We start from the raw sequence: 24,464 nt of genomic DNA on the forward strand, positions 1-24,464 counted from the left end.
GAATTACAATTAATGTGATTAGGTCATTCTACTTTTTATGAGATTATAATTAATTGTGTGCCAAAAGATTAACATTTTGTTACAATAATTAGTGAAAATATTAAGATAATTGAAGTAAACAGGAATACTCTGACATATAGGGGCTAGCTTTGCAAAGTTTTCAGAAATAAGGCCATGCCATTAACCCATCACCTGAATTGGTGTATTGTATCCATATAGATGTACTATTGGGAAAAGTTCTCTCCACCACATGGTTCGTGATTTAACTAACAAATATTTGTTGAGGGACTATAGTATAATAATTTGTACTATGATATTCATTCATTATGCCAGGCAGTGTGCTATGCTTGGAGGATTCATAGGTAATAAGAAATTTTGCTCTTGCTATTTCAAGTTACAATTTAATGGGGGCAAAGAAGATTTATAAGAGGTGGTAACACGAGAGCTGGGGTAAGAAGGAGGTGAGTATTTGCATTTTAGATAGAACAGAGGCACAAAATAAGAAATATGCTATGAGTAGTAACACAAGCAGCAAGTTCAATGATAGGAGTTGATGCTGACATACAGGTTGGATACAGTTTTGTATGCCATGTTCCAGAGCTTACACTGTATTCTGTAAGAGGTAATTACACAATAACCTTAAGAAGGAAAGTGGTTTGTTTAGACCTATACTTTTTTTTTTTTTTGGCAGTCGTGGGGCTTTGAACTCTGGGCCTGGGTGCCGTCCTTCAGCTCTTCAGTTCAAGGCTAATGCTCTACCACTTGATCCACAGAACCACTTCTGGTTTTCTTGTGGTTAATTGGAGATAAGAGTCTCATGGACTTTCCTGCCCAGGCTAACTTTGAACTGTGATCCTCAGATTGCAGCCTCCTGAGTAGCTAGGATTACAGGAGTGAACCACCAGCATACATCTATACTTTTTGTGTCTTAATCTAGCAGCAGGTTGAAGGATATTTGTCAAGTGACAAGGATGAAGCAAGAAAACTAGTTAGGGTGATGAAAAGGGTCAGAATCAGAGAAGTTGTAGTAGAGAGAAAAAGAAGCAAATTTTTGTCATTTCTTAGGAACTGCTGATTGTTTGGCTGTGGGAAATGTGAGAACCAAAGATAAGTAATGAGAAAAAAAAGGAGAACTAAGGATAAGTAATTGAGATAGCAAGAGAAGGAAAACTGAAAGAGAAGGCATTCTTGAGAGTTTGAGGGTGTGGAAGGATGAGATTTGTTTGAATACATTGAATTTAAGATGATAATGGGTTATTAAGCATAATAAGAGTCTAAGCAGAGTGGGGAGTTGAGATACATGTTTTAGGAGACATGGGATCCTTGAAACCCTGAGAAATAAAATGAGAAGTGTAGAGGATAAGAAAAGTAGAGGGTTGAGGGCTGGGAAGGTGGCTCAGTGGTTAAAGTGCTTGCCTTGCATGCCTGAGGCCCTGGGTTCGATTCCTCAGCACCACATAAGCAAAAAGAAAAAAGCCGGAAGTGGCGCTGTGGCTCAAGTGGTAGAGCACTAGCTTTGAGCTGAAGAGCTGAGGGACAGTGCCCAGGCCCAGAGTTCAGGCCCCATGACCGGACCCAAAAAAAAAAAAAAAAAAAGAAAAGTAGAGGGTTGAGCATAACATTCTGGAGATTACTAACTTTAACAGGTAAGAAAGGAAGAGGAGCCACAACTGAGATGGTTAAGGAACAAGAGGATGAAAAATACCAAGACAACCTGGAGAAAGAAGTGGCCAAGGAGTTTTCAGGTTTGTTTGGCTGGCAGAATGTTGTCTTTTAAATTAGAATTTGAAGACATTCAAAAAGTTTTATACCTTCCAATTTACTAAGACCTTACCACTACTTACACTTTTATCTTCTGTGACTTCCTAGGCTTCAGGCTTTTGTGTTTAACGATCTCTATATAGAAGCCTCTAAAAAAGATGAAGTCATTGTAAGTGTCAAATGCAGCAGGGAGGATAGGAAGATAGGTAATGAAAGATGTACACTGACTAAGCAACTAACAAGAGCAATCATGGTGATCTTTCTTCGCTGTTGTTTTGAGACAGGATTTCATTATTTAGCCCAGGCTGTCTTTGGACTTGTAATCTTTTCTTTCAGCACTGGGGATTGAACCCAAGGTCATGCATATATTGGGCAAGGGCTCTACCTCTGAGCTACACCCCTAGCCCATGATCATGGTGAGGCTGGCTCCTCTTTGGTTGAAGTAGCAGAATTCATATCAGAGGATATAAATATGGTATCTGTATCTATTCATAAACACTGTTCAAAAGGAAATGTACTGACTTACACAGCTGTAACCCCTCTGTACATCACCTTTACAATAAAAAATAAATTAATTTATAAAGAAAGGTAGCTTAAAAAAGAAATTTGGAGGAAAAAGAAGAAAGATCCAGTAGCCAAAGGGAATATGGGTATTGGAAGGATTTTGTCTTTTTATTTTTAATCAGAAGAATTGAATATGATTACAGCAAAAGCTAGCAGAGTGGCACAGAAAAGTTATATTGAAGCCAAGAGCTATTTGATAGAGTAAGACCTAGAAGGAGGGTAGAGGAGAAGGGTATGGAAAGCACAAGAGAAAGGAAGAACTTTGGATAAGTGGAAGGAGTCCTTGAACTCTGAGGTTGGAAGAACTCAGATCTAATTAAGATCCAGTGCAGCTCTGCAGCAGGAAAGCCACATGATTGAACTGTGTTTTAAGAAAATTAGTTTGGCACAAGCATGCAGGGTGGATTGAAGTGCAGGAGAGACAGAAGACTGTGACAATAATTCAAGAAAGAGATGATGGAAACCCAAACTAGAGTGGTGCCAAATAGGAATAGAGAAAATGAAAAATCTAGAAGACATTCCAAAGGTATGCTGACAGTTCTGGGGAAGATCGGCATAGACCAGTTAAAGAAGGAAGAGTAGAAATGACTTAAAAGATTTTAAATATTAGACTGAGAGATTAGAACAGTGGTACCATAGTTAGAGACAGGGCAACTAGAAATGCAGTCAGTGTAGGAAAGAAAAAAAAGTTGGGTTTTAAGGTATACCAAAGTTTGGATCTATTTAAGCATATATCTGCCCTCAATTCCTTCTTCATGATGAAAAACTTCAAAATACTTCCTTTGAGTTTTTTTTTTTGAAATATACAGTTGGATGCGATGGCTCTCAAATTTTTAACTTTGAAAAGAAACAAAGCCTTCTATAGAATGAAAACTGTACGGAGAATGAAAAAAATCTGGGTGAAAAAGAACAGTGTTTCAGTCAGAAGTTAGGGCTGGGAATGTAGCTCAGTGGCAGAACACCTGCCTCGCTTGTATAATGCCTAGCACTACAACAACCAAAAGCCAAAAACAAGGTCTATACTTTAAGGTAACTCAAATATTCTTATGCCAGAAAAGAAACAATCTTTACTTTAGATGTATCCGAATAGGATTAACTATTTTTATTTGCAGTGTTGGGTTTTGGACTCAGGGCCTTGTGCTAATTATGCAGGTGCTCTACCACTTGAACTACATTTCCAAGTTCAAGATTATTTTCTAAGAGTTTTACATTACTTGATATAAAGGTGTACTACCATAGCCTCTTTCTCAGATTCAGTAAGTTTCTCCTAGATGTTCAATGTCCCTACCCCCATCAAAGATATCCTTTAATATCAAATATGCTTTTAGGGTGAGATAAAGTGTATAATAAAATGAAATAACTTGCCCAACTGTATACATTGTGTGGTATACAGTAGTACTGGCCTGTGCTTTTCAGATTTTAGCTTCAGTTAATTAATTCCAAGTAACTACCAGTACTACCCCTCCACACTCCAAACTGCAGAATTTTTAAGCTGGGAGAGACATCACAACTTTTACAATGGGCTGGACATGGCCAACTGTCAGTGCTCTGAATTAAATAATGAAAATAATGAAATAATACTTGGCCATGGTTGTGTGGAGAGTCAATAAGTTTTAGAGAACTTAAATTCTATTTCCTTGCTTCTTACACAATGTCTGAATTAAAAAAAATAATGGGTAAGGGATGTTAAGAGTATAAATTTATAAACTTGAATAAGACACCTTTTCTGTGTTGAGTCACATAAATTAATCTTCATGAAGGGAACCCTTGGTGCCAGAATCATAATTAGTCTGAGTAATAAACTGTTTCTCTAGTGATGAAAGGAATGAGAGTAAAACAGCGCAGTAAGCTGGCATCTGAATACTATCTGCAAAACTGTCTTAAAACTGCCTAATCAAAACGCAAGTCTAAAAACCTTCCCAAACTCTTCCACAATTAAAAAATCCTTGTTAATATATTTCATGCAGACATTAGAAAAGTGTATCACAATCAAAATAGTCAACATGTTAAAATTAAAAAGCTAACATGACAGAGATAGTGCATGCTATATAATTGAATATGCTATAAATATAAATCATATACCATAAACCCAGTTGAGTCACTAAAGTGAGCTATTATCAAAATTAGAGACAGCATGATATGATAGGAAAGAACAGGCCTACTTTAAAAATGCAGCAAAAGCACAATTTGGAGAATGAACATAATATAATGCTCAAACTTTCAAGTATTTACAATCCAAGCAAATAAAAATTGGAAGCACTCCTCAAAAACCAGAGACTTATCATTTCATTTTTCTGTCCTTTCTGGGTTTTTTTTTGTTTTGTATCTGATGTTATCAAGTCTCTCCTCATCTTATTTTCTGAAATATGATCCAAGATTTCAATTTCAAACAAAGCCACCCTGGATAAATTTTCAAGAAATCATTCTCAGCTCCTAGAGGGCTGATGTCTATATATCTGCTTGTCTATTTAGTATTTGGGCATAGAAATAATTTCATCTCCTGGAGGAAATGCTCTTGGAGCTGCAAGGGTTAAGAAATCATCATTCATTTTACAAATGGAGAAACCAAGGCCCAGAAATAAGATGCAACCCACCAAGGTCACAGGTCCATTAATAACAACAACAACAAAACCCTGAGACTAGTAACCAAGATCCCTGCCTTGTAATCTCTGGTTCTTTCTAACTTTCTATAGCTGCCTATCAATCAACCTCAACCTCTAATGATGTGATATTTAAGGGACGTCAGAATAGAGCAAACAAGGAAAAGATGATTGCATTCATTCATATAAAGATTGCATCGGAAGAATGGATGGAGGAATACGTGGGTGGATGTCTACTTGCAATATTATTCACAAAACATATCACATATTTCTGTGCTGAAGAATCCAAACCTAGCTCCTGTCACATGTCACAGCAGTCGCTGTTTTCTACACCAATCTCAGCAGCAAAGAAGCCTCTAGTACATCCTGCAGTTGAGAGATTATTCACCTGCCAGCATACAAGCACACTACAACACCTCTGGTTCTCAATCTCCTGCCATGTCCTAGACACTCTTGGCGTTGGTGCTGAAAATCGGCATCACGATCGCTCCCCCATCTCCCTCCCCAGCAGTTCTTCTACACCTATTCTCTCTCTCTGACACACACACACACACACACACACACACACACACACACACACACACACACACACACACACACACACACACACACACACACACACACACACACACACACACACACACACACACACCCCAGGTGTCCTTTCCTAACTGCTCGCCTCAGCCAGCCCTCCCCCACTCTACAGGCCCTAGGATCACCTCGATCACCTTTTATCTCAGTCTCTGCATCTCAGCCTTTCCAAAGCCCACGGCCCCCCTGTCGCTTACACAGTGATGTGGCCGGCGCCCCGCACCAACACAGGGTCAGGGGCATATCTCCGCAGATGCTCTTCACTCACTACCCGAGGCGGGGGCGGCACCTCCTCCTCCTCTTCTTCTTCCTCTTCCTCCTCCTCCTCTTCCTCCTCCTCTTCCTCCTCTTCATCTTCCTCGTCATCCTCAGGCCCAGAGACCAACGACGACGACGGCGACGACGACGACGACGTTGCGGCTTCTTCTTCCTCCTCCTCCAGTTCCGAGATGGTGTCGAACTCCGCCATGTTGGGCAGCAGGATGCTCATCACGTGACCCCGCGATCGCCACCACTCTCGGGGAGAAGAGTTTGAACCTGCGGAGCTGCTGGAAGAGGAGGGGGAACAGAATGAGAAAGAGGAGGGGGGGCAGGGAATGGACTGTGCAGACGCGCCTGCGTGTTGGGCGGACGGGAGGGGGCGGGAGGGAGTTGGAGGCGGGGGCACGAGGGACCGGGGAGTAAATTCGGTGTACGCTTGCGCGGCTCCGAGAGGAGGGGGCCGTTAGAGGTGAACTCCAGGGAATTCTCGAGGTCCGGTCTGCGGGTGCTGATCTTAAAGCTGCGTGCTGGGCGAGAGCTAGTTTATAAATCCACGGAAGTAGCTTCTGATTTGATTTCCTGTTAATTAAGGCTGTCCGTTGTTGCTGGCGGTCGAGGGCAAGCATATTCTATAAAATGAGTTCAGAACTTTGCCTAAAATATCTCGAGATACACAGATACCAATTCCTTATATTTGTTCAGAATTACAGTTGAAGGGCTTTTGCTATAATCCTGGGAGACAGGATAACATTTTTTGACAATGTACAATATGTTTATATAAATATATAAATACACAGAAAAATGCATATATGTACCCACTTCAGAGTACTAGAACGAATCCAATGAAGACTACAATGTACATATAATTATATGATAAAAGATGGATGTGCATTTTGGGACTTTGTCATCTTTTTTCTCCCTTAATTGCACATTGGCAGTGAAATACTCGTGACCATAAATGTTTAGCTACTTTGAGATTTTCCAGACCAATCCTTGCAAGCCTCTTGGACTCTGACACATGACAGGCTAAAATTTTTTGCGGGGGAGGGATGGGGGACTAGTCGTGGGACTTGAACTCTAGGCCTGAGCGCTGTCCCTCAGCTCTTCAGCTCAAGGCTAGTGCTCTACCACTTGAGCCACAGTGCCACTTCCAGCTTTTTTCTTTTTGCTTATGTGGTACTGAGGAATCAAACCCAGGGCCTCATGCATGCAACGCAAGCACTCTACCACTTGAGCCATAACGCTGCTTCCAGTTTTTGAGTGGTTTATTGGAGATAAGAGTCTCGAGGACTTTCCAGCCCAGGCTGGCTTTGAACCATGATTCTCAGATCTCAGCGTCCTGAGTAGCTAGGATTACAGACGTGAGCCATTGGTGCCCGGTGGTAAACATTTTCATTAAACATTTCATTAAAGAGGCTTTCTGTTTCTGCTTCTGTTACATAGCAGTTTAAGGTGAATGAACTGCCTTAGATTATCAAAGACATTGCATGCATATCTCACTTAATCCTGCACAACCTTATCATGTTATGCCTAGATGATCTCATTAGATATGGGAAATCTAATTACAGAAATATGGATGTGCCTAAGGCCATGAAGCTATTGAAAGTAGACGTCGTTTCAAATTTGGAAGCATCTTCTGATTCCAAAAGCATAATACTCTTAGCTAAACGATCATACTGACTGAAGTTGTTTGAAAAGGCTTTGTACTGTGATGCCTTTGGGGCTGTTTCTTAAAAATATGAATAAGAATATGCAAGTTTCAATTCTGTTTTATTGGGATTTGTGAAAATTGGGGGTATAGGGAACATTTCAACTTAACGTAATGTGAGTTAATATTAGTCCCCCCCCCCTTTTCAGATATGGAGCTATACTCTTTCCCATACAATATCTCAGTTAATTCAAATGATCATTGTAATCCTTTTGCAGATGACAAAACTGAATCTCAGGAAGTTTTAAGTAATGTATCTAGGTCTATTGCGACACATTGTCCAAATGGTTCCATTTCAAATGTTCTATTTTACGTTCTCCACACCACTAAAATACAGACGTCACATATTTTCAGTTTCCAAATAAAGTGCCAAACTGGCTAATACTTGGCAGCAACACATAACCTGCCATTAGCACAGTAAAATCACATAGCTGCTGGGTAATAGAAAAAGTACTGTAATTCAGGCAATCAAACATCTGGTTTCTCCCTCTTTCTGCTACACTATAGCTGAATTCCAATTAGGCAATGAGACTGGGAAAACAGACACACTTGCAATTAGGATGACTCCTGTTAGCTGTGTAACAATATAAACAAAACATTTATGGTGTAAGAGGGAGGAAGAAATTAGTTTTATAAGAGGATCAAACCATTATTATTATCAAGGAATTTTTGTTACAGTGGAGGTGTAGTTCTAGTGGTAGAGTGGCAACCTTGCGTGGTAAAGCTAATGGACAGTGCCCAAGCCCCAATACTGGCACCAAGGAATTTGTGTTACTAATGAAAGAAAAAAACACTCCATTGTATTCAATAACTTAATTATTTACGAGCTTTTATTTTTCCCAGTTGTGGGCTTGAACTCTGGGCCTGGGCCCTGTCCCTGAGCTCTTCAGCTCAAGGCAAGAGTCTACCACTTGAGCCACAACACCACTTCCAGTTTTCTTGTGCTTAATTGGAGATGAGTCTCACAGGCTTTCCTGCCAGGGCTGGCTTTGAACTGCAATTCTCAGATCTCAGCCCCCTTAGTAGCTAGGATTACAGGCGTGAGCAACCGGTGCCCGGCTTAGGAGCTTTTTTATTTTTATTTTGTTGGTCATGGATCTTGAACTCTGGGCCTGGGCGCTGTCCCTCAGCTCTTCAGCTCAAGGCTAGCACTGTACCACTTGAGCTACAGTGCACTTCCAGCTTTTTCTGTTTATGTGGTGCTGAGGAATCAAACCCAGGGCCTCATGCATGTGAGGCAAGCACTCTAGCACTGAGCCACCTTCCCAACTCCATAGGACCTTAAAAAATAAGTTGTAATACTAACAATAAGCAACAAAATCTAGCCTTTTGCAATACAGAGAACTTTACTAGCTAGAAATTCTAATAAAAGACAGAGTCTTAAAAAAACTTTTATTTAATTTTCATTACTTATGTGGTTTTTATTGATCCAACCTCATCATCCCGCCTTTGTGTGAAGGTATGCTGTTTGTAATTATTGGAAGAGGTGCAGCAAGCTCCCTGGTTATACATGACTCCCTGCCTGCTCTCTCATCTTCTGTGATCAGCATGGCAGTGGCGAATTTAGTAGTTTACCAACTATCTGCCCTGCCTGGAACAGTTCCTTTCTGGATAGCTAGATATTGTCTGTACAGAATAAAGTCTGTCAGAGGAATATAAAACTATGACATTGGCAGGGCTTCTAGGAGAGATTGCGTGGGACATCAGCTCCTGAACATTGGCCTTCTAGATGCATAAGATTAGTGCTTAGTTTAGTCTTTCCTTATCAGTATAATTTTAGAAGTTACTAATATTTTTCCTTTACAATTTTAGTCATTTGTTTCCAGAGTACTAAGAAAAATATTTATTGTGAAAATCTAAAAGGAAGATAACTTTTTACTCAGAGATGCCCATTGTTGATATGTTTGGTTTAGCATTAATATATATATATATATTATATATACACATACACATTTTTTCTGTACAAAAATAAGACAATAGCACACATACTAGTTATATGATCTGTGAAAATTGGCAGGACTGGAGATGATTGGTGCACCTAGCAAAGTCCTTGACTAATATGCTTGAGACCCTGAGTTAAAGATCCAATACTGCACTCAAAAAATAACATAAGCAAATAAAGTTGACACTGTGTTATATCTGTTAGGAATATTTTGCCAAATATTTTTCAGATAACAATTCTATGATCAGAAATTATTTTTTTTCCTTTCCCCTCCACTTTTACTGGTACAGAGTTTTCAACGCAGGACCTTGGGCCTGCTTAGATTACTTGCTTGACTGGAGCTGTAACATTTCAACAACTCCAGTCCAGCTTCTTGCTTGTTAACTGGAAATGGAGTCTTGAAGATTTTTCTGCTGGCTTCAAATCTCAGTCTTCCAGGTAACAGCCTCTTGAGTAGCTAGGATTTTAGTCACTGGTGCCTGGCTGTAATCAGAAATTCTGATGACTGCTCAGATTCACATTATTATTCACATTAAATTCCTTAAAGTGGATAGATACATTTTGAAGGTTTAAAAATTATAGTATTAAATTTTTTTCTCTGGTAATGTATGTCTCTTTCTTGAAAAATAATATGATAGTGCATCTTAAGATTTTTTTTATTCAGGTAAGGGGTAGGTTTATTCATCGTTCTGGCTGGCACCAGGCCATCTTGGTCCTCCACGTGGTGGGGAAAGGCCTGGGAAAAAGAGCTGGGAGAGCTGGAAAAGAGAGAGAGTTGGGAAAGAGAGCTGGGAAAGAGGGAGAAAAGAGCTAGAAAAGAGAGCATAAAGGTGGGAAAGAGAGAGCTAGGAAAGAGAAGGGATCTGGGAAAGAGAAGAGAAGGAAAGAGCTGAGAAAGAGCTAGAAAAGAGCAGAGAGAGAGAGAGCTCTTAAGATTTTTTTTTTGCAAGAGGGCATTACTGAGGTTTAAGCCCCAGGGCCTCACACTTGCTAGGCAGGTGCTCTATCACTTGAGTCATGCTCCTCATCCTCAAAATATTTCATAAATATCTTCTGACAAAACATAGATTTTTGTTTTCTTGAGTATTCATAAATATGTCATATCAACTATGAGAGTAAAATATTTTAGATTTAAGAGCAAATCCAATATTCTGTACCAATTTCTTTCAAGAAGTAAAAGCCATAGATGAGATTAAATATTTTCCAAACGTTATCTATAAAGGTCCACTAAGTCCATGTGTACAGGGAGAAGTATTTGCTGATTACTACTTCAGTGGTAATCTCTCCTCTACTCTCTCCTTCCTTCCTCCTCCCCTCCCCTCTGTTTTATTTTCCCTTCTCCTCCCCCCCCCTTTTCCTTTCCTAATAAACTTCCATTAGGCTTTATATCTTGCCTGAATTCTTATCTCATTGGAGGCAAGGAGTGAAGTAGATAGCTGTGTTAATGTTTTGGTGACAGTGTCACAGAAAGTCAATTAGGATGCAGATAATTTTTATCAATGCAAGACAATAACAAAGCCTTCCACACCAAGTTGTCAATAGAGACCACATAGGAAGCCTGACTTTCTACCTCACTTCTCAATATGAAGGTACTGCTTCTATTCCCACTGGAGTGGTGTCAGTAGTTTCAGTAGTCAAGACTTTCATGACTTTTCAGTGCTAATGAGGTCAACACTGGTAGCCATGTCAATGGAAGCCAAATACTAATGAGGCATTACTAGTCTGTTCAGCTAGCAAGTTATCTGTAAAGGCCTAGCAGGGAGCCATAACTTTGAATATTACCTAATAATGAGGAGGAGCCCCTAGTCCTTCATATCAACATGACTAGGAAAGTTGGATTTCTACCAACAGCTGATAATAATGGGGCGAGATACTCTTGTACTAACAGAGCAACTTCAGAAGCAGTCAAATAAAAGTGAGGTTTAGATAAGACCCACAGTTTTATCACATTAACATGAAAATATCCAGTTTTCAATAAGATTATTTATTATGCCAAGTGTCAGGAAGATAAACCTGAAAGATAAAATAAAGATAATAAATGCCAATAACAAGTTAAGGAAGAAGTCTTTAAATCAACCACCATGAAAATATTTCAACAAACAATTATAAATTCACTGGAAATAATTGAAAAGAATGTTATCCTTTAGGCGCTGTGGCTCAAGTAGTAGAACACTGGCCTTGAGCTGAAGAGCTCAGGGACAGTGCCCCGGCCCAGAGTTCAAGAATGTTATCCTTTAATAGCAAACCAAGTTAATGTCAACAAAAATGGAGAGGTAGCGAGGGAATTTTAAACACTCATCCTTTTATAAAAGTAGTGAATAAAGTGGAAAAATGTTAGTGATGGTTTATTGACCATGGGAAAATAATAAGTTTACAACAACATGAGAAGGTTTAAGCGAGGGGGGAAAAGCACCTGAAACCAGGCACCTAGCTGCCCAGAAGACTGAAGTTCTAAGTTGGCCCAGGTAGAAAAGTCTGAGAGATTCTATCTCAAACTTATCAGCAAAAAGTTCACTGGAGGTTTAGTGGTACACAACACTAGTCTAGTAAGCTGAACTAAAATGTAAGGTTCTAAAGTCAAGCCCCAGTCCATGAAGGGAGAGGAATTATGCAATGAGTAACAACTCAAAAAATATTCATTAAACAGTTGATCTGAGATCTCATCCAAGATATTACCATTAACTTATTGTAAGGCCAGTAACTTTTTTTTCTATAGTGTTACCTTTCATATTCTTTTTTTTAATTTAAATTTTATTTTATTTTATTTGAGAACATACTGTACAGAGGGGTTACAATTACATTGGCAGGATAGTGCATACATTTCTTACCAAGCATTGCAGCCTCCTCCTTTGTTTACCCTTCACCTCCCTTCCCAGCCTCCCCCCCTCCCCCCCACCCAATCACACCCCCCTCCTCCCCCCCCCACACCGACATTGTAAAGCTTGCTTTGACATGACATTTTGTAATTCTCCTTGTTGCAACAGGTCCACCTGAATCCTTAAACGACTTGTTTGTCCCCATCTCCTCCACATGTTATACTGACATCAAATAAAGTGAAAGCGGGGGTTACACTGTGGGGGAGGGACATACAAAGCAACAAAGAAATAATCTTATAAATGCGTTAGAAACACATGCATGAAAGAAACGAAAACATTAAAATACATATTTAAGGGTTCGTTTTCCTAACATCACATTATCTGACCTTTTCCGCTTGACTCATACCTATACTAGATATTGCAAATAAGGGAAACCATGGGACCTATGTTTCTTTGGGCCTGGCTTACTTCACTTAATATAATTTTTTCCAAGCCTTTCCATTTCCAGTAACTTTTTTGAAAAGAAAGGGAATTTTAATTTATAAGTTGTTTTAGCCTCTAGGTTTTTTAAATTTCTTTTTTATTATCTTTAGTTGTGCAAAAGCATTCCAGTCCATCTCTAGCTCTTTAAACTACAAAATAAGGATATCAATTTCTGTGTATCTCACATAAAATTTTGAATCAAATAGCATAACAAGAATGAAAACATATTGAAACATATAAGATATCACACACACACACACACACACACACACACACACACACACATGGCATTATTAATAAAATCCCCAGATTCACTAACTCAGAGAGCAAGACAGCTAGAAAACAAAGGCTGGTTTCCTAGGTGGTAATTGCCCACTGATTGGTGTTTGAAGAGGGGTGTGCAATTTCAATGGTATCCTCAGATACTAAATGAATAGAAAGGAATGCTTTGACTTTGGACCTATTGCTAGAGACTGAGGAAGACCACCATATCTAGTTGAGGATTCCCAGTAGTACCCACAATTACTTGCCACGTATCTTTATAAAGTGACCTGTTTGCTCACACCTCATTGTCCTCATCAGTAAAATGGAGCAATTGATACCTTCTTAAATGTGTTGTGAAAAAATATCCTACCAACAGTACTGGTCAAAAATGGAAAGTTTTCTCTTAAATCTTTTCAGCACTAGTAAAGTACCCTGTAGAACAGCCATGGAAATTGAGCAATTTTTCTTGAGATTTTTCATAAGGAGTGGAATGATAAGTTTCTTATTTTCAATCCCAAGACAAGTAGTTATGCTCAAAATTCTATTTTTAAAAACAACTATGAAGGTGTGTCTTCAAAAAGAGAGGGAAGTTGGGATATGATTGCTTTTTATACGTTTATCAATCTTTCCTTTAAACCACCTCAATTTAGGACTGCAGGTGTGATTCAGTGATAGAGCACTCACCTGCTTAACAAGTATAAGGCCTTAAGTTAAAACTCCAACCCTACCAACCAATCAAATGAAATCAAACCAACACCACTTCAATTTAGAAATGATTCAGAGCAACTTTGATATGGAAACAGTACACTGGACCAACATCAGAAACTATCCTCCTTTACTGCTGTTCTTTCTCTTACCCAAGTTGTGTGTTTGTTATCTGTAAACAGCAGCTCTTTGATGATATGATGTGGATAAAAATGAACTGGTTGAAAGGTGATGACAGGCAGGAGCTTACAGACTAGCTTGCTGTCTTTGTGCTTATGTAAACCTGACTAGCATTTAATCACAATACTAATAGCTGTGGAAAACAGAAGGGCAGGAAGGTTTACACTATGTGATGAGTATCTGCCTGACTAATCACTCACCAAGCTGGCTTATATTGTTACAGGATGATTTCATTGTTTTAACAAGATTTGAAATTGACACTGCAGGTTAGAAGTCCTGAGATAAGATAATTGATGCCAGACGAAATGTAATTGAGGGACAAAATGATCTTTTTTATTTGCTATTTTTATTAGATAGTGACAATAGATTCAGAATCACCTCTTGATGCTTTTTAAAAAAGTTATCTTGTTAGGCAAACGGTTAACTTTCGAATTATACATTTGGAAAGCTATTATAGAGGTAACTTTCTGCTTACCTTATTCCTACCCACTAAAAATAATTTGAAAGAACACAGTAGCAAATAATAAACACAAGGGTACACACAAGTGCACTTCCTGGCAGAGCTGTGTTTTATGGTCTGTTCACAAGCAACTTTCTGAACTAGTGAACAGAGTTTCTAGAGCTTATGAGACTAGCTTTTAATTAAGAGAGTTTATAACTAAGCTTCTTGAGTGATTGACACATAACAGAATGTAACAGGAGGTTCCTGGGGATCTTTTCTAAGAGTCATATGAGACTTTTTTTCCTCCAACTCATTGTGAGTTTACTTGTTGAGAATAACTGTCTTATAAGGAATTTCACCCTGTACCAACTCTCTTGCTGGCAAGTCAGAGACCAAAGAGGCTTTGCTAAAGGAAGAGCATTGTCTGTTTCTTTTGACCTTTTTTTCATTCAGATACTATGACCTGTTGTATTTCAATAGGTTGAAATCCACGGACAGCAGATGGAGTGGTGAAAAAAGCATTAGGCAATTCCCCAGGGCTGATGGAGCCAGAGTCACTTTGCACTGAGCCTCCGTTGTTCTCAAACTGGGAGATTTTCTTTTTGATCATCTTTCTCTCCTTGGCTCGCCGGTTCTGAAACCAGATTTTCACCTGCAACACAAAATGCTTTATATTCAATGGCATAACATTTTGTAAAGAGTAAATACAGGGGTTTCTGATATTGCACTGGAATTTTAGCATTTATAAAGCTTCATTTGAGTTTCACAATGATCTTGTGAAGTATGTCCATTTAATATGGTTTTTTTTTAAGCTGTAGTCCAGAGAGAGGCAAATACCTTTCAAGAAATAAGACTGAGATCAAGTCTAGGACTACTTACTCTGAATGAATTGCTCTTTATGTTACAACTCACCAACTTATTTACATAAGTTAAAATGACTGATGATAGAGTGACAGACACTGAGGAATGTTGGGAAGAGAGAGATTCAAACAGGTGATTATAATTGATCACTAAGAGAAACATCTTAATAGTAAAAGGTTAATGCAACATAGAACGAGGTGAGCATGGGCCAAGATACGCCATGTATGAAGACTAGAGTATTATTACTGTGCTTATATAAGCAGCAATGCAAGATTGTTGGGATAGGGCAATGTGTTAATGAACTTTACCATTTTAGAATTCTATGGCTCCAGGATTATTCCTAGACTGAAGTGAAAAAAAAAATTACCAGCTTGTTATGTAATTTTCAACTTTGAACACACTGAAAATTTTTTATCCTTACCCTAATTTAATGTTTATAATAAACTGAACTGAAGGTAAGAATCATAGCATTATAATTAATTTTCTTTAGAAGATCAATTGTCGGGCTGGGAATTGGCTCAGTGGTAGAGCACTTGCCTTGCATGCATGAGGCCCTGGGTTCGATTCCTCAGCACCACATAAGCAGAAAAAAAAGCCAGAAGTGGCACTGTGGCTCAAGTGGTAGAGCGCTAGCCTTGAGCTGAAGAGCTGAGGAACGGAGCCCAGGCCCAGAGTTCAGGCCCCACGACTAGACGACCCCCCCCCCCAAAAAAAAGATCAATTGTTCTACTCTCAGTAATGGAAAATCTTGGTACAGGTTGCCAATTAAAAACAGATACTCTTGTAGTTTGATGGCAGGAACCAGATAATTGCAATTGTTGCTGAGCTGTACTTCATACACTGATTTTGATTACTTGAGGAACCAGATTAAGGGTCTCTGCTCCTCTCATGTCCCATCTTTTTTTTTTTTTTTGTGGGTCATGGGGCTTGAACTCTGGACCTGGGCGCTGTCCCTCAGCTCTTCAGCTCTTCAGCTCAAGGCAAGCACTCTACCACTTGAGCTACAGTGCCACTTCCGGTTTTCTAGTGGTTTATTGGAGATAGGAGTCTCAAGGTCTTTCCTGCCCGGGCTGGCTTTGAACCACAATCCTGAGTAGCTAGGATTACAGGCGTGAGCCACCGGCGCCTGGCTAATGTCCCATCTTTTGCTTCTGTGTTTACATGATGTCCACCAAATTCAATAGTTTATACGCCCACTGACAAAGAAAGTAAGCTAGGAAAGCCACTAAAATGAATGTGGGCTTAGGGGAGCTTGAGTGATGTCTCGAATCTCTGTTTTCACCTGTTTCCAGACTTCCTCCAACCCTTAGTCTATTGAACGACTACACATAATATATTAGATGCATTTCTGTGATACCTGTCTCTCAGAAAGTCCCAGGGTAACTGCCAGCTCTGATTTTCTCCGGATAGTGATGTATCTATTGCAGTGGAATTCCTTTTCCAGCTCCAGCCTTTGATGATCTGTGTAAACCACACGGTATTTTTCTTTTGTTCTGGTTTTCCCTATTGGAGGAGAAAGCATTTCATTTAATCTTACTCTGTTTCTTTGGAGACTTTCTGTTGTTGAAGGAATCATAGCTCCTTATCCTAGCAATAGATATAGTCTCTCTGTCTGTCTATGAAATGCTGGTTTCATCTCTTTAATATTTCTACTAAAATGATCATTCAAACCATAGTCAGTCTACCATTTGTATACCATTGAGTCAAAACATTTAAAATGCTTAAACATTAATCTATGCTTTTAATTCCCTTCTCACAACAATGGCACTGGTAGTAGTACCAACATCCATTATACATTATATTTTATGTTATGCTTTCATATTGCTTTCTACTAAATCTCTTGCATACCCTCTTGAATTACCCAGAACATGCTTATTCTCATTGTAGAGCTAAGGAACCTGAAGTTTGGTATGGGCAAGTAAATTTGTGCTAGTGGGCTCTGGAGAGGACCCATCTTGGACTCCTAGTTCAGTATGCTGTTATTCCCAGTCTAGACATGATGGGAAGTGTAAGAAAGTCTCAAGAGTGCTAAACTACTCTGAGATCCTGAAATGATAGTTACACACAGTACTTAGACAGAATTTGATTTGAACAGTAATTGTAAAAGAAAAATTTTATTGTCACTTCGCAAGTTCTATTTCAGAAGAGTCCCTATTACCTATTAAAAATACCAGACCTTTTTTTGGTGGGAGTCTTAAGCCAATTTTTATTCCCAAGTGAATGCTGAATGGGGAAAGGTGTGTTGATTTAAGCAGAATAAAGTGAGTATTTCTTGTCCTTTGAAAGGATATCCAAACATTTGCTTTGCGTTACAACATTAACTAATTTCTCATGCCCTCCTTCAAATAGAATTTTATTCCTCCTTTCAAATTTTCTGAAGGTGATTAGGAAGTTTCTTTTCAGTTTCTCTAACCCCCTCCAGGATCTTCTTCCTTTTCTCTATGGCTTTTAGAAACTCCTTCTGATCTTCCCTGGTTGTTTTTGATGTGAGGTTTTGGGGAGCTATCTGTAAGACAAAGACTTCTTTAAAGTGGCTCCCTAAACTCCATTGAGGTGTTAAGGTGCAGCACAGGCCTAACAAAGGAGCTACATGGCATCAGATCCCATCCTGAACCCTCTTTACATTCAGGAACACCAACCAATTGGTTTGGAATTTACAAGCCCTAAACAAATGTCAGACACCCTTTCATCTCCAGGAAAGAACAAAAAAGAGTCACGAAAGTAGAAACAAATTCCACTTGAGAAATCTATCTTATGATTAAACTAAATGCCTGACTAATGACCTAAACAAAAGTCTTCTTGAAAATGAAAACTATAGAGTGTCAGTTAGTTAACCTGACTCAAAGGCTCAAACTTTGGTATTATTTGCTGAATACAAACAGAAATGTAGTCTGGTATTGGTTATGGAGCAAAGGAAGAATGTGTGTAGGGGGACAAAAATGAAAACCTGAGGTTAGCTTACTCTCATAACCTCCAATCTTAGAATAAAAATGTATCTTTCAGGAGGCACATTCTAAAATCCCTCCTAATACCAAAGGGGCTGGATGTTTAAATTTTAATTCAAGGCAAGAGAAGTTAAAATTCAACTTGTCTGTGTCTGTGTCTTCTGCTCTTTTATAATCAGTAAATATAACCAGACTTCAAGATCTCTGGAAAGGTTGTGGTTCTTCCCTACCCCCACTGGTCATAAATTCCCCTCTTGCAATTTCTTCTGAGGACAATAAAGTCAAGACCAGGCCTCTTTATTTGCCATGAAAATCCTCACCCTTTCCGGCAATATAACCCCTAAAGAAAGGAGGGACAAGGAAAAGCCTGGATGCATATCAAAGCCAAGCTAAGTGTTAAACAGGCTCTGTAGCCCCAATCTGACAGATAAGACCTAAAACCAGGGAAGACATAGCTCAGGGGAATATAGTAGCTGCACAGTTTACAAAGAGAAAGGATTTTCAATTTCCTGGTTCTCCTCTTGTGCCACTTTCCTAACTGCTTCTCCTCTACTTCACTGCATCGCGTCCTTAAATGACCAAAAGGGATTTGGAGCATTTTCTGGTAGAGCATGTTGTCCATATTGCCATAAGCAACATTAATAAAGTATTAAGAGTTGAGATGCTTGTGCTTATTGTTCAAGCCATTCTCTTCTAGAGATAGTGATATTTTAGAGACTGAAGGATTTCCTTCTCAGATGCAACTGTGAGCTAATTTAAGAAAGTTTACAATTTACTAGACAGCTACTTCCATTTCTTTGCAAAGAGGATTTCATTACCTGTTCCTCAGACTTGGGCAAATCTCTGTAGTTCAAGATGGATGGACCCTTTTCTTATCACCTAGAAGACACTGTCCTCATAGGGTTTGTAAGCCATTGTCATCATGTATGATGACTTACTGTCACCCTAAATTAAATTTTAGAAGTACTCATCAGAGACTGTGAAAGTCCTGGTAGGCAGAAGACCACTCACCAAACCCAGGGACTACAATGATGCTGTCAGTAGAGAAAAATGTGATAAAAACCAATTTTCTTCTATAGAGACAACGGTGTAATTAACTTCACTGTGATGATTTTTCATATAATGGCAGTTCATCCAATTCATTTAAAAAGTGGCAAAATGTAATAAGCAAAACCAAGGAAGACAATGATAAGCCTCAATAATGATTAAGCTATTCTATTTATGAAGTGCCATAATCAAGTAAAGCACGACTTCCTCAGTGTTGTGGAGTAGTTTCATGAGAACCAATCAAAATTATTCTTTCCTCTTCCCCTTTCTTCCCCCTACCAAGAAAGCCTTTCTCCAGCCCTGCTTAAGATACCATATTGCCAATAGTCATCCAGGTCCATAACTGGACCTGCTCTAACATGCTAAGTATTCAAAATAGGAAAATGTATAAAATGTTTAACTTTCCATAGAAACTTTTCTGTAACAGTCTTCTTAACATCATCTTTAAAATGAGATGTTTGCTGGAATAGATGACTTAGAGAACTAAGTAGAAGCAAAATGTCTTACTTTTAAATCAGATCACCTGTAACACAATTATTGATTCTATACATCGGTCCTTTTGCTATCATTAAACAATCAAATGCTATAATGATCACTGTGGAATATTTTGAAGTATACATATTAGGGGACAATGAGAAGATATTCCATAGTGATACTTTTCAAAAGTATTCATATTAGGGGATAAATTAAATAGACCCTGGGTCTATTTAAAAACATTCTTCAGGAATAGAAAGAACTTGCCATAATTGCCTTAGTTCAGGAAAGAGTTACTTCCACTTTATAGTTCATCTATTTTTGTCTCAGCCACAAACCAAATGTTATAACACTACAGGGTGAAGTGAAAAATGTAGGAGGATCTGACTCACTCATTCATTTAACCAATATTTGTATAACACCCTCTCTATGTGCTAAGCATATAAATGAGTGCATTGTGATCCAGAGTGATCCAGTTAGGTGATTAACTTTATTTTTTTTTCATGAGATCTGATGTCCATAAAAGAGTCATAGTGGAAATTATGTGAAATAGTTTGTGTGTGTGCATGTAGACAATGTGTGTGTTTTTGTGTGCTTTTGTGTATTTTCATGGGAGGATAGCCATGTTCTCCTTATATTTTAAGTTGTTACTGAACATGCACCTTGGGCTATAAGGAGTATATTGCAAATGAAACAAAGGTTGGATTTAATAATGCTTCATCTGTAGGACAGGCTGCCTAAGAGTCAAAGATATTCCAAAAGCATTCAATTTTAAACTTTTCATGGACAGTGAAGAGAAAAATCCCATGAAGGCCACATGGAAAAGTCAGATGCCACACACTTAGAAGGCACCAAAGTTTCCCAAGAGAGGCTCCAGCTCAGGAAAACATATGTAAGTGGAAAATGTTAAAGCAAATAAACTTGTCATATTTTCCCTCATAAACTGAAAAAGAACAACATAATATTTTATCTTGTCCTTTTTCCCCCATTGTTCTCTATTCCAAACAACCTGCCAGTGAATTTAACAACATGCCAATGACGTCTGTCTCCTAAAATGTTTCAGAATATAATCCTGGTCCAAGAGCTATTACTTTTCTGGTCATTTTTTTGTGTCTTTTCCTGATTATTACATTTTAGTAAATGGATATAATTACAACCATGAGATTAGATGTAATAACAGCTCTAAGAATGGCCCATCTTAACCTCATTTTCTTTCTTACTTAATCATCTGACTTACCCATTTTGTGTGTGTGTGTGTGTGAATGAGCACTCACGTGCTGGGCACTATCCTTGAGCTTTTGTTCTCAAAACTAGTGCTCTACCATTTGAGCCGCAGCTTCACTTCTGGCTTTTTGGTGGTAAATTGTAGATAAGAGTCTCTCTCATAGGCTTTTCTCCTTGGTCTAGCTCTGAGCCACAATCCTTGACCACCGCCTCTTGAGTAGGTAGGGATTACAGGCATGAGACAGTGGTGCTTTCCACTCTACTTTTAATTTGTGTTTGCCACACTAGTAATGTTATGATCAACTTGCATTTCCTCTTCTGGCTAAAAAGTCCTCTTAATGGTAAAAGTTAGTGCCTTCCCATTCACCTTTTTGCTTTGGAGAGGAGAGAGAAAACAAAACTGTGAACGGAGAGCATAATCACTGTGGGTAAACGCTATTGAAAAGTCATTTTTTCCTCCAGAGGGATGAAAGTAATAGAATCGAATCTTGCCAATTTCCCCTAATGCTAGGGAGGAAGAATTGGAACAATAAGAACATGAGTAAAAAAAAAACAAACAACAAACCCACCAACAACCATAGCTGAAAACAGACATCTCTCCCTTTCCCCTATCCAAGATTAAAGATTTCCAGCCTTCCACGCCTCCAGCTTCCAGCGATTTGCTTTGCTGGTCGGTGTTAGGCTAGGATCCGCCCGTGTCTTCCTGTAAGGTGCCACTACCTCAGACTTGGATTTAATCGCCGGTTCCCTGATGCCGGTCCTAATACTGACTTAGAGCTTCAGCCACTAGTAGCTGGGGCTGTTACTTGCGTGGGAGCTGGTTGCTGTGAGGATTGCTTGGAGTAGTCTATGTCAGTTTATATCTTGTGTCTGCCAATTTAGGTAAAGGAAGCTAGAAGTCTAGAGTTTTGTCGTCGGGAAACCTTTGTAGTTAAACTGGAAGGTCCCAAACACGGCGAACTGAAGTTGCTCATCACCAGCTGTTTGGGGGAGCTGCCCCACCCAGATAGTGAACGAATTGAAAAGAGCAAGCCTTGCGCACTGGGAAAGCACATCTGAACATCACAGCTGTCCTCATACCTTATCGATGCACCCGTTGAGCTTTTCCGTACATCTGTTTCTTGGCTCCTGATCCTTCTGGCTAATAATGGTGCTCGTTTCCCACGCGCTCAGTCCCCTAGCTGATGAGGAAATGGAGATTCCCCAAGTCCCCCGCTCCCCTTCTCGGTAGATTTAGTCTAGAGCCACACATTTAGCAACCTTTGAGCCCCGGGGCTGCTTGAAAGGTAAGCAAAGCAGCACGCCCGACTCTCCTCACCTAAACACTCCCTGGAGACTCCAGAGAAGTAGGAGGGCTGACAGATGGAGAGGGGCGCAGACAAGTAGGGGAGGAAGTGGACCACGTAGCCCCAACTGCTTACTCACCGGTCACCTGCACGCTTTTGCGCATCCATGCATAAGGACTGTGGCGGCTCCTACTGGGAGAAGTGGCGTCTGCGGTCACTGGGTCGATGGAGATCAGTGACCCACTGGCGGGGGTTGGCAAGCTATTGCTGCTGCTTCCGCCGCCCGAGGGACCCAGGTTGCTGTAATCGGGTGAACCAAAAGCCGCAGGACTCTGTGTCACATCGTTCATGGGCACGGTGCCCATTGCACTGGACGGCCCTGGATACACACTCCAGTCTTCCCGGGGGGGACTGTAGGGTGAGCTCCAGGCCCCCAGCGATGGACCGTGAGGATCCATGCTGGCCACATGAGGATAGCTCATATAATGTGAATAAGTCGGGGTCGCAGCGAAGTTGGGAGCTGGCAGCGGACTCCCACCGCTCCCAGAGTGACCCACCCCCGCGTTGCTGTCTCCTCTAGGGCTCCTGAGAGTGCCCGGGTACATGCCCGTTTCTTTCTCCAAAAGACAGCTTCCGTACATGCTGGCTTGGTGAGAAGGAAAGAACTCCCTAAGCCATCCTGAGGTTCCCTGTAAAGGTCCCCAACCTGACTTTGAGAAAGCAAGACGGGCAACCACTGCTTAGCTATGCCGCAAGCTCCTCTGCCCAGTCTCAGACTACTCCATCCCACGTTTGCTACCTCCTGACGGTTTCCAGGTAGCCTGGTGGAGATGGGCCACCCAAGGCTTGGGCTGACGTCAAGGGGCTTCAGGCTTTACATAGCATTTGCATTCAAATGAAGGGCCATTTCACTTTCACGGGGACTTGGTTTCACTGTAGGCTCCCTCTCCCAAGCCTTTGGGCCTTTCCAAATCATCTTTCCTGACTGTCCATCTGGTTCCTAGAGCACCAGTTTGGCGCTTTTGGAATCAGGACTTCCTCCAACACTTTCTGACCAGCTCGCTCCCAAGTGTGGTTAAGACACCGGGTCATGCTCTCTGGGATTTAGCTCTCAACACGGACACCTCTCTTTTACCGAAGTTCTGGAGCCCAGCCTGCATACACTTTCACCTTTCTGCCCTAATTCCCTGCTAGCGATTTTTTTTTCTCCCAACCAGGCAATGGCCTATGAGACCATCAAAAAGGATTTTCCCTTCTCCTTCCCTCTCCCCTTTTCCCTTGTTACCAAGGGAAGAAATTCTGTTCATAACTACGTATTGGGAATTTATTGTATGCCCGGTAGTAATGTAGACACTGGGGACAGAGCACTGAGCAAGCAACCATTCTTTAAATTCTGTTTTCCTAAGGTTATATTCTAGTGGATGGCAGGCCGAATTAATCAAAACTACTGTGAAGAGTGTGGGTTATGAAAAAGGGGGGAGGAGGAGAGAGAGACAGACAGATCATGTGAATAATTGAACTGTTATAACTTCGTATTAATTTACTAGTTTCAGGTATCTCTATCAAATATGGTATCTGTCTGCCCCAAAGTTGATACCCCCAAAGGTCAGATTTTTTTTCATATGGATAAATATTAATTTATCTGATCAGAGGCACAGGAGGCAATGCACCTATTGTGTTCCTTCCTAAGAGTATCCTCCGTGAGGCCAGGACTTTTGCAGTCTGGAGTCAATGGCTGTTGCTGCAGACTTGGGATTCCCTTTCAAAGCTCTAGTTGTTGTAAAAGATCTGGGATTGCTAGTAGAAAACCCCATCACCTTCTGTGTTCTTCTTATCCATTCCCTCCCACCAAGACCCACCACAACCTGTAATTCAGGCCACCCTCTCCTCAGGAAATGCTCCTCCACAATGTCTCAGCCAAGCTGACACTCCCACTTAGCTAATCCCTCCCCCGTTTGGGGAAAGTCATTTAACTTCTGAGCTTTCCATCTCCCTCCCCCATACCCTGCAGAGGACATAACCTAGGGCTTTGTATGTGCTAGGCCCTACTGAACTACATCCCCAGGGTATTCTGCTTTTTAAAGGCAGAATTCCTAATGTTACCTATGTTACAAGGCAAATAATAATAATAATAATAATAATAAATACAAACTGCTTAATTTATTGCTTGGCACCTAGTGTGGGCTACTATATTCACCAACTTAAGAAATATTTATTGAGATGCTGTTCTGTGTATGGAGACATGAGTAGGGACCTTATGAGTTTACATTTTGGTGACGAAAAACACTTCTAAGTAACTAAATTGTATGG

General features: G+C 40.1%; 2 protein-coding genes across 3 annotated transcripts in view; both read right to left on the bottom strand.

Annotated features, from left to right (window-relative positions):
• Nucleotides 1-6,072, bottom strand: part of Chic1 (cysteine rich hydrophobic domain 1) — a 55,518-nt gene extending 49,446 nt beyond the window's left edge. The window contains exons 1-2 of one of the 2 annotated variants that reach the window (XM_070040189.1): nucleotides 5,714-6,072; nucleotides 1,845-1,910 (exon numbers count right to left, since the gene is read on the bottom strand). In XM_070040189.1, the coding sequence (XP_069896290.1) occupies nucleotides 1,845-1,910; nucleotides 5,714-6,006 (359 nt within the window). In that variant the 5' untranslated portion in view covers nucleotides 6,007-6,072. The remainder of the gene's footprint in view (nucleotides 1-1,844; nucleotides 1,911-5,713) is intronic. The other variant, XM_070040190.1, reaches the window with a different exon arrangement.
• Nucleotides 6,073-14,762: 8,690 nt separating this feature from the next.
• On the bottom strand, nucleotides 14,763-22,795 carry Cdx4 (caudal type homeobox 4). Its single transcript, XM_070039078.1, has 3 exons — nucleotides 22,294-22,795; nucleotides 16,536-16,681; nucleotides 14,763-14,969 (listed from the first exon to the last, which is right to left on the bottom strand). Exons 1-3 carry the CDS (start codon nucleotides 22,793-22,795, stop codon nucleotides 14,763-14,765), a joined length of 855 nt encoding a protein of 284 aa, XP_069895179.1.
• Between the last annotated feature and the right edge of the window lie 1,669 nt (nucleotides 22,796-24,464).

This window comes from Dipodomys merriami, unplaced genomic scaffold, assembly GCF_024711535.1.
Source record: "Dipodomys merriami isolate MVZ:Mamm:240054 unplaced genomic scaffold, mDipMer1.0.p SCAF_3, whole genome shotgun sequence".
NCBI lineage: Eukaryota > Metazoa > Chordata > Mammalia > Rodentia > Heteromyidae > Dipodomys > Dipodomys merriami.

What these genes read in the sequence shown, in the direction of transcription:
- Cdx4 (XM_070039078.1), bottom strand. Translation starts at nt 22,795, where the DNA reads ATGTACGGAAGCTGTCTTTTGGAGAAAGAAACGGGCATGTACCCGGGC. An exon ending in CAAAAGCGTGCAGGTGACCG is followed by an intron (nt 16,682 to 22,293) that starts GTGAGTAAGCAG and finishes CTCCTCCAATAG; the next exon opens with GGAAAACCAGAACAAAAGAA. An exon ending in TGGGACTTTCTGAGAGACAG is followed by an intron (nt 14,970 to 16,535) that starts GTATCACAGAAA and finishes TTTGTGTTGCAG; the next exon opens with GTGAAAATCTGGTTTCAGAA.